Consider the following 10,114-nt stretch of genomic DNA (forward strand, 5'->3'; position numbering starts at 1 on the left):
ACCTGACCCCTTCATGAACATTCATGGTGAAACAATCATTCCCAAGGAGGAACCAATTGATTGGGACACCATCAAATTGCCCACCTTCCTAACCTCTTCTCCACCATCAAAGAAGCAGAAAAGAAGAATCAAATCAACACCCTCTAAAGCCTCAATCAAATTCACACAGAAGCCTAAGCCTAAACCTCAAACCTCTAAAGATGATTATGTTCACATCTGTGACATAAAAGAATTTTCAGACATTGAACTCTATCTGGATGAGCTGGAGGAAGTAAGGGGAATAACTGCCTACAGACAGCTACCAGAAAGACTAGTGTTCAAATACAAAGGAGCTGGGGAAAGAACATGGCCTCTTCACAGAATTCTGAATGAAGGCTACTCTACCTTGATTAGAGTCTACTCAGCCATACAAAAGGATTATGGCTTTACCAGGACTGCCAAGACTGAGATTCTCAACAAGATTGCCAACATAAGGAAAACTTGGAGGGAGCCCAATGCTTTGCCTAGAACTTTACTCATTCAAGAAAGAGGAATTACAATTCATAAATCACCTCATTGGTTGATGGAGTTCAGAGACAACAAAGGAGTCAGAAGATTTTTCAGAATTGAAGATCAGCTAAAGATTGCCAGTAATGAAACTCTCAAGGATATGCAATCTAAGTTAGATATCAATGAAGAAGATGAAGCTGAATTCTACAGACAACTTCAACTTCAAATAGAGGAGAATGACAGGAGGCTAGGAAAGAAAACCAGGGATCAAAGGAAAAGAAAGTAATTTGCTCAGGCTAAAGGAGCACCCTTGGAAACAATGTAATTCTTCAATTCCATCTCAGCATATACATTTTTGTAGCACTTTTGAAGTTCTACTTTGTTACAGTTTATATATTTGTTAAGTGTTTTGTTATCATCAAGCTAAACCCAAATTTATGCCTACAGTTCTAGTAGACATAAATAGGGGGAGATTGTTAGGAATATGTGTATTAGTTTGATGATAAGTTAAGCAAAACACTTAAGTAGAAATCTAGTGTTTGTAGCCTCAACGAATAAGACCATCTTGGCTATTCGTTGAAGGAGTAGTTTTACTTAGCAATAAGTTTAGTATTGTAGCACATTTCACTCTCTGGTTTCAAGCTGTAATTCTTAGATGTTGTTAGGAAATAATCAGTCATGTTGACTACTAATGGATGTACAAATAGGAGGGCTAATTGTAAATATTTCATGCCTTATAATTTTGTATAAGTGAAGAAGTGTCAACGGATATTGAAGACTTTCAACGGATAAGAAACAAAGCTTCAACGGATAATATCCATCAACAGATAAGTGCTTCAACGGATAAAGACTTCAACTGATAATGCATCAACGGATAAAGCTTCAACGGATAAAGCCTCAACGGATAAGGCATCAACGGATGAAAGCTTCAACGGATGCTTAGTTCATTAGCAGTTGATAGTGACAATTCACAAGCTGACAGAGGCACATGGGTTGACAGAGACATACTGGAATGTGGAAGCCTCTAGGAGGAATCAAGAAAATGCAGCATTTCCATTCTGATGCAAACAAGGAAGTATTCAAAGATTTACAGATTATCCTAGATTGCATTGGATAGAGAAATGAAGAAGAAACATGTGAAGAATCTTTTCAATTGTATTTTACAGTTTGTCTTCACTTGTAAACTTGGTGATATATAAACCAAGTAGCAGCTAGTAATTAGACATGAATTTTCTTGAGCTGTTTAGAAATATCAAAAGAGAAAATCATCTAGTTTGTACTAGGAAGCAGCTGTGATTTAATTCTTTGAATCACAGATTTTCTGAAATAACACATCTCTGGTGGAACAACAAATCCACCAGAAAAGTTTATAAGTTCTTTGTGCTCATTACATTTGTGTTTGAATATATATCTATCTGCATCAACTTCAAGCAATTCACACACATTTGATCACTCAAACACTTAGCCTTAGAAACTGCTCAAAACTTGAAAAAGTTTTGAGATTTACATTCAACCCCCCTTCTGTAAATCTCATTGTTAGTCCACTGGGAATAACAAGCTGCATCTTGTTCTCTCTGACCTGCTCAGTACCTTCACAGATGATTTGTACAGTATCCCAAACTTCCTTTGCAGTTTGGCTATTGATGACATTGTCAAACATATCTTGATCTAAGCCATTAAACAAAATGTTCATGGCTCTCTTTTCCTTGCGGATTTCTTCCATGTCTTCAATAGTCCATTCTGCTTTTGGCTTGGGAATGGACTGTCCAACAGCAACTGTTGCAGTAGCAGGTGTGGCTACTTTGTGAGGGATGTGAGGACCATTTTCAATACAGTTGATGTAGCTTTCATCTTGAGAAAGAAGATGTAAATGCATCTTCACTTTCCAGTGATGATAATTATCTTTTTCTAGGACTGGGATCTTTATACCAATATCCTTCCTACTCATGATGGTAGCAGGAGGATTCTTCTGTGCACTCATGATGTTAGCAAAATAGATCTTTAAACTCTTTGTATGTTAAGAGCTCGCTCTGATACCAATTGTTATTCCCAGTGGACTAACAATGAGATTTACAGAAGAGGGGTTGAATGTAAATCTCAAAATTTTTCAAGTTTTGAGCAGTTTCTAAGGCTAAGTGTTTGAGTGAACAAATGTGTGTGAATTGCTTGAAGCTGATACAGACAGATATATATTCAAACACAAATGTAAAGAACACAAAGAACTTAAAAACTTTTCTGGTGGATTTGTTTTTCCACCAGAGATGTGTTATTTCAGAAAATATGTGATTCAAAGAATTAAATCACAGCTGCTTCCTAGTACAAACTAGATGATTTTCTCTCTGGATATTTCTAAACAGCTCAGGAAAATTCTTATCTAATTACTAGCTGCTACTTGGTTTATATAACACCAAGTTTACAAGTGAAGACAAAACTGTAAAATACAATTGAAAGGATTCTTCACATGTTTCTTCTTCATTTCTCTATCCAATTCAATCTAGGATAATCTGTGAATCTTTTGAATACTTCCTTGTTTGCATCAGAATGGGAATGCTGCATTTTCTTGATTCCTCCTAGAGGCTTCCACATTCCAGTTTGTCTCTGTCAACCCATGTGCCTCTGTCAGCTTATGAATTGTCACTATCAACTGCTAATGAACTAAGCATCCGTTGAAGCTTTCATCCGTTGATGCCTTATCCGTTGAGGCTTTATCCGTTGAAACTTTATCTGTTGATGCATTATCAGTTAAAGTCTTTATCCGTTGAAGCACTTATCCGTTGATGGATATTATCCGTTGAAGCATTAGAGACATCCGTTGAAGCTTTGTTTCTTATCCGTTGAAGGTCTTCAATATCAGTTGATACTTCTTCACTTATACAAAATTACAAGGCATGAAATATTTACAATTAGCCCTCCTATTTGCATATCCACTAGTAGTCAAAATGACTGATACTTTCCTACAACATCTAAGAATTACAACTTGAATCCAGAGAATGAAATGTGCTACAATACTAAACGTATTGCTAAGTAAAGCTACTCCTTCAACGGATAGCCAAGATGGTCTTATCCGTTGAGGCTACAATCACTAGATTTCTACTTAAGTGTTTTGTTTAACTTATCATCAAACTAATACACATATTCCTAACATAACTTATATTAGTATTTATATCTTTTAATTTTCAAAATTTTAAACTGCGAGGTGTCGCCGTAAGGCGACGCCGAGTAATATTGCACTATTTTTTTATATTTAAGTTATATATATAGTAATACAGTTAGTTAGAGAGTAATTGTCAAAAATTGATTTCAAATTTACATGTGTAAGCAATATATGTAGAAATGCAACATTGTAGTTTTTAATTCAACTGTTTTAAAATAACTTATATTGAGTACTTTCATTTTTTAATTTTCCAAATTTTAAACTACGAGGTGTCGTCGTAAGGCGATGCCGAGTAATATAGAACTAATTTTTTATATTTAAGTTATATATAGAAATACAGTTAGAGAGTAATTGACATAAATTAATTTCAAATTTATATGTTTAAGCAATATATATAGAAATGTAACATTGCAGTTTTTAATTCAACGGTTTTAAAATAACTCATATTAAGTATTTACATTTTTTTAATTTTCCAAATTTTAAACTGCGAGGGGTCGCCGTAAGGCGACGCCGAGTAATATTGAAATAATTTTTTATATTTGAAATTTATATACAGAAATACAGTTAGAGGAGTAATTGACAAAAATTGATTTCGAGTTCACATGTTTAAGCAATATATGTACAAAAACATATATGTGTTAATAGATTTTTTTTAATCTCAATATACAAATATAATCCATTGTCAACTTTCATTATTGAAGTAGACACCATTGTATAATGCTATACAAAATTGAAATATTTGATTAGTAATGTTTAGACAGTAATAAAAATCAATCAAGTTTTTCTATATGTCAAATCTATTCACATACTGTGTACCAATCTAATGCAAAGTTTAAGTAGGAACAAGATTGATAAAAATATTCTCATATTTTAATGAATTGTACTATTTATGTTATGTAATATTTACTAGACTTTTTTAAAAAGCATTTAATTAAAAAAAATATTTACTCAATTTTGTTGTACAAATTATTAAAATATTGACTACTAAAAACGTAAAAGAGAAATGTTAAAATATGAGTTAAAAGACTTTTAATTGGTTAAAATGTAAGAGAAAGAAAACTAAATTAAAATACTGAGATTTAACGTTAAACTATAATATCAATTTTATATTTCAAAATAAACGAAATCTAAATAACTGTAATAATTAAATTAAATAAAACTAGAAGATAACCGTTTATGTTATAAAATTTACAAACTTCGTGAAAAAAATTCAAAATTGAAGAAATTTGGAGCGGGCGTAGCGCGGTCAAAAAATCCCTAGTCACACCAATGGCTGGAAATCGTACTTCGCTAACAAATTCAAGCAAAGTTACATATCCGGGAGATATTAGAACAAAAGAATGAGAAGCACACATTCCAAACTTGTTCTTCCAGTGATATAACATATATTAAAGCAACTCAATTATGATATCTCCAAAAATTTAGGATCCCCAAATGAAAAGAGTTAATTAACTACAGTTTAGATAAAAAAAAACAAAGAGAAGCAATATGCTCTTAGGTATTTCCGGTTCATGCACAAAGGCCTTCCTCAGGCAACAGCACCTGTACAAGCTGTGACTGGAGCAGCATTCTTCTGCTTTGCGGAACTATATTTTTTGGTAATGAACCTGAAAGAAAATTAGTGCATCGGAAAATATTTAGTTATAATGAACCAGATCAAAACTTGAGGGGCGAACATTTAGTTATAATGAACCAGGTCAAAATTTGAGGGGCCTACTGATAAAATTTAAATCAAAAACAGAAATATCCTCAGCTGTTGAAAATGAAAGTCAACAGCTATCCGAGTAAAAACTCTTTCCACAATGTGAATTTTCATTTTACATCTTACCTGAAGAAATCCCTCCACAAAAGCTCATACAATAACCAATTCATGCCAGTATCGGATGAGCCACTGCCACCATCTTTCTTGGTCGAAGCAGCCGAAATTGATCTGTAGATAACATAATAAAATCCAATATCAACAAGTTTGATTGTCTTATTATTTGTACAAGAGACAGAGAAGCTAACTTTACACCTACCTGGAAGCAGAATTCTTAAGCTCATCAAACATGGCTCGAGGAGAAAGGCAGCCCATAGCTAGCCAGGGTGAAATTCTACAGGAAAAGTTGGCACCATATATGCTATCACTACTACCGTCCTTGCTTGGCTTGTGAGGTTGTGCTTGGCATTCAGCAGCAAATTTTTTAAGCCTCTGCATTGCTTCAGTCTCACCTCCCACCAGAGAAGCACTGGCAGCTGGTTTCCCATCCTGCATATCAGCGAACAGCTATGATATATTTTCGACCAAAGCAGCATAAAAAATTAGAATTCTTCTATTCTCTAACATATATGAAAATAAACTCATGATTACTAGCATATAACAATCCTATTTGATGATTAATAATTTGTACAATTGAACTATATAATGCAATATTTCTCAATCAAGTAGGCAGATAAGCACATGCAACTGAAAAATGAAAGATTGTAAAGATAATTGGGCCTGTTTGGCCAACAGCATATAAGTCAATAATGACTTATAAGCTCGTAAGTACTTATGGAGGAGTGTTTGTCTACCTAACTTATAAGTCGAATTTTTAACTTATAAGCTGATTTGAATGTTAGTAACGACGTACTTTTTCTCAACTTATTTTAATTTTTTTGCCTTTTTAATATCTTTAGTTTTAGAAAAAATATTTTTTAAAATGTTAATCTAATCTAAAATTCATGAAAAAATATGATTATATTTAAAAATTATTTATTTTGATTTATTTAAATAAAAAAAAATCTGACTTATAAGTGAAATTATCCAAACACTTATATAACTTATAAGCATTTATCTAGTTATCACTTATAAGTCACTTATTCATTTTAAGTCATAAGTTACTTATTTTAAGATTTTCCAAACAGGCACATATGTAATGGTTATCAAAAAGCAGGAAGACGATAGTCTTTAGGTAACTTGTGAAAAACACCTGTTAGATTATATAAATTGATCATCCACTTCGTTATCAACTGATCAAGCGATCAAAATCAAGGTTGGCAGATATCATCAAGGTGTCACGATGATTATAGCCAATGGCTATGTCCAATGCCACTACTTTAAGTGGCCTGATTAGATAGTCAAATCTAACAAATTCTTTTTTGGTATTTTAGTAAACAGTAAGTTCTTCCTCTTCCCATCAAGCTAGGTACTGAACAGGTCATATTAAAGTATAGAGGGAGAACTCTCATAGATGTTCCAGGGCCAGGACACATGAAGTTCGTTTCTACGTTTGTCACCTAAGTAGTGAAGCTCCTGTGTGTTGGGATTTGGAACGACTGAATCTTTTATAGTATAATGAACATATTTATATAATCATACTACTGTTGCAAGAATGAAGCTAAATGAACTATCACCACATAAAATGTAGGCTGATGGGCTCTGGCTAGTCTACTTCAGTCATAATTTGGTTTACATAGATATGAACTGAATTCTAAATTGTAAATTATGGTAAACATCTCTTGTCTGCTCAATGCTCATGTAAGTACATATTGAGAATTGTCAGCTTCCCTAAAGTTTCAGCCTTTTTACATAAGAGTAGGGAAGACTTGAACTTTTTAAGTATAATGAACATAACCATATAGTCATCTACATCAACAGCACATAAAGCTCAAGATTAACTCATAAATTATTCAAAAAAACAACATTTTACCTGCCCAACAGTTGCAGCAGAATTAAGACCCAAATCAGTCAAAGACGGAATCTCCCCAGGCTCTACATCCCCTGCTTTAGGCAACCCCTTCAACTGATCCAAAGCCTCAATCGTCTTCCTAACCTCCAAACCTTGAACTTTCTCCCTAAACCCACCATAATTAGTCGGCATTTCCTCCAACTTAAACGGTAAATCTTCCATATGATACAATGTACTTCCCCAAAAGTACTTAACTTCCAATCCTTCATCTTTCATCACATTCTCAATTTTCCCCTCCGCCTTGACCTCATCATGTGAAACCTCTTGATGCGAATAAACCGCCTCAGCCCCAACCGCCTTAGCCAACTCAACCAAAACCGACTCCGGTTTCCCAATCCTCACCACCAAATCCGACCCTTTAGCCTGCAAATTCTTCCTCAAATCCGAAACAGACTCAATCAAAAATGTAGCTCGATACGGGCCAGTCTTATCGAACCCACTACTCGATTTCCCATAATCAGTAGGATCAAAACAATACACCGGAAGCACAGACATAGACTCATTATTAGCAGCAGTAAGACACTCATTGTCATTAACCCTAAGATCATTTCGAAACCAAACAATCGAAGCTCTCCGTAAACCGGCAGCATTGGAAGGCTCAGAAGGGCGTTTAGGGTTCAAGAAAAGAGTATTCTGAAGAGGAGTCGGAGAGACAGTGGACTTAAAGAAAGGCTTTTGAGGAGAGATAGTGGAACAAGAACTAGAGAGAGAAACATCATAAAGAGCAGAGATTTGAGATGGGATTTTGACTCTGGATGGAGAAGAGGAGAAAAGGGAAGTAATTTTAGGAGGGAGGAAGAAATGGGTAGGGAGAATTGAGGAGAGAGATAGAGTAATTGACCCAAATGGGAGAGATTTTGGGAGAGATTGTGGGAGAGATTGAGAGAGAGAGAGTTGTTGGTGTTGGGTTTGGTTTTGGTCTTCTTGGGGTTCAGGGGTTTGTGAATTGGAAGCCATTTCTGAGGGGATTGGTGGGTGAAAGATGAAGAAAGAAGAAGATAAGCTAAATGGATACTATCATATATATGAATGGATGCTGCGTTTGTTTGTTTGGTTGAGTGTGTATGTTGGGAGATTGTTAATTGGGCTGCTGGGCTACCTACCTAACTCTTGTTTTACCAACTTTTTATAATTTAGCACTTTTGGGTTGGTGAGTCGTTACTCTATTAATTATTTTATTTAAGTATATAATTGAAAATTCGGAAACTGAATTGTAAACTTATATTTCGATATAATTCTTTGACGTTGATGTATTTCTTTCATTTTTTTATTTATTTTGTAAAGATGGGCGGGTGTTGATTTTTTTAATAATATTTAGTCAAGAATTTTTATAAGTCACACTTATAAGTCCGTGAGTATTGATGAGTGTTTGTGTATCTAACTTATAAGTCGGATTTTTAATTTATAAACTGATAAGTTTAATGTTAGTTCTATAGAATTTTTAAATTTTGTTCCTTTACTCATCCAATTTTTAACCATGTACTTTTTTCTCAACTTATTTTGATTTTTTGCGTTTTTATTAATTTTTAATTTTAAAAAATATATTTTTAAATGTTAATCTAATCTAAAATTCATGAAATAATATGATTATATTTATAAATTATTTATTTTGATTTATTTAAATAAAAAATTATAACTTATAAGTGAAATTATCCAAACACTTTTATAACTTATAAGTATTTATCAACTTATTACTTATAAATTATTTATTCATTTTAAATTATAGGTTACTTATTTTAAAATTTTCCAAACGGGCACAAAGTACCATATTCAAAGTCATTATGTACTTTGGCCTGAGTGTTGAAGTGAAGTTTAATTAGTTAACAGCCCCAAGCCAAATACATGAACATTTTCCTTTTTTCATTAAGGGATAATTTAACATGTACATAATAATTAATACATTTTTATACAAATCATTACATTTTTTTTTCATATTATTACATATTTTATATATGAATTTTCAAGTCAAATTTGCAGTGGCAAAATATGGTCTCGATCAAAATTGATGTTGTTTATATAGTTTGTTTCTTATTTTCCCTCGTTATACTATTGTGTTATTGTCTGCTTGTTATAATGATTTTCACGGTTATTACATTCAACAAGTGACAAGTTTTACATTAATTTACGTCAAAAAATCATGTCGTCCAATATTATCAAAAAAACGGTTACGCCCAAACTGCTACCCACCAGATGAGGATGCAACCCACTTCATCATCTCGCCTTACCATGCTAGTTTCCTTCCACCCCTCAAACTCCATATTCTCGCACACTCTAACCCGCCAATTATCCTCCATCTCTAATTATCCAAATCACTAGAAAAAATCAAATATTCAATGGAGCAGTTTGATTATTGGAGTTGGTAGTTGAACAAACCGCGCTTCGCGCGGTAGAGAAAAATGTTACAAAATCAAAATGCTTGAATAACATCACTGTCACATTGTAACATTATATTTAAAATATTGAATGTGGGCATGGTTTTTATACATTTATTCAGTTATGTTCTTGAATGATCCATACGTGTAATGGTGCGAAAAATGCACACCACTCTGTGCTAACATGAAGACAAATAAAAATGGGTTGTTTTTCTGAAGCGAGAGATTAAACATCACAAATTCATATCATTATAAAGAGTATGATATGGTACATGGACATATGCACCTCAGAGTTATAGAGGCAACATAGACAAAATAAGCCACTGCCTAAAATATGTCCGCAAAAGTAGATTTCTCACCTGTTACCAAAACTATCTATGATCCAACCT

General features: G+C 33.5%; 1 protein-coding gene across 1 annotated transcript; it reads right to left on the reverse strand.

The window, feature by feature from the left end:
- Window positions 1-4,968: 4,968 nt before the first annotated feature.
- Window positions 4,969-8,440, reverse strand: LOC141683286 (blue-light photoreceptor PHR2). Its single transcript, XM_074487979.1, has 4 exons — window positions 7,315-8,440; window positions 5,662-5,891; window positions 5,472-5,573; window positions 4,969-5,250 (listed from the first exon to the last, which is right to left on the reverse strand). The coding sequence occupies exons 1-4, from the start codon at window positions 8,308-8,310 to the stop codon at window positions 5,172-5,174; spliced, it is 1,407 nt and encodes a 468-aa protein (XP_074344080.1). The 5' UTR covers window positions 8,311-8,440; the 3' UTR covers window positions 4,969-5,171.
- Between the last annotated feature and the right edge of the window lie 1,674 nt (window positions 8,441-10,114).

This window comes from Apium graveolens, chromosome 9 (genome assembly GCF_009905375.1).
Source record: "Apium graveolens cultivar Ventura chromosome 9, ASM990537v1, whole genome shotgun sequence".
Taxonomy (NCBI): domain Eukaryota; kingdom Viridiplantae; phylum Streptophyta; class Magnoliopsida; order Apiales; family Apiaceae; genus Apium; species Apium graveolens.

Coding starts and splice junctions, on each gene's coding strand:
- LOC141683286 (XM_074487979.1), bottom strand. CDS start 8,310: ATGGCTTCCAATTCACAAACCCCTGAACCCCAAGAAGACCAAAACCAA. Junction 5,574..5,661: donor CTTAAGAATTCTGCTTCCAG/GTAGGTGTAAAG, acceptor TGTTATCTACAG/ATCAATTTCGGCTGCTTCGA. Junction 5,251..5,471: donor TTGTGGAGGGATTTCTTCAG/GTAAGATGTAAA, acceptor ATTTTCTTTCAG/GTTCATTACCAAAAAATATA.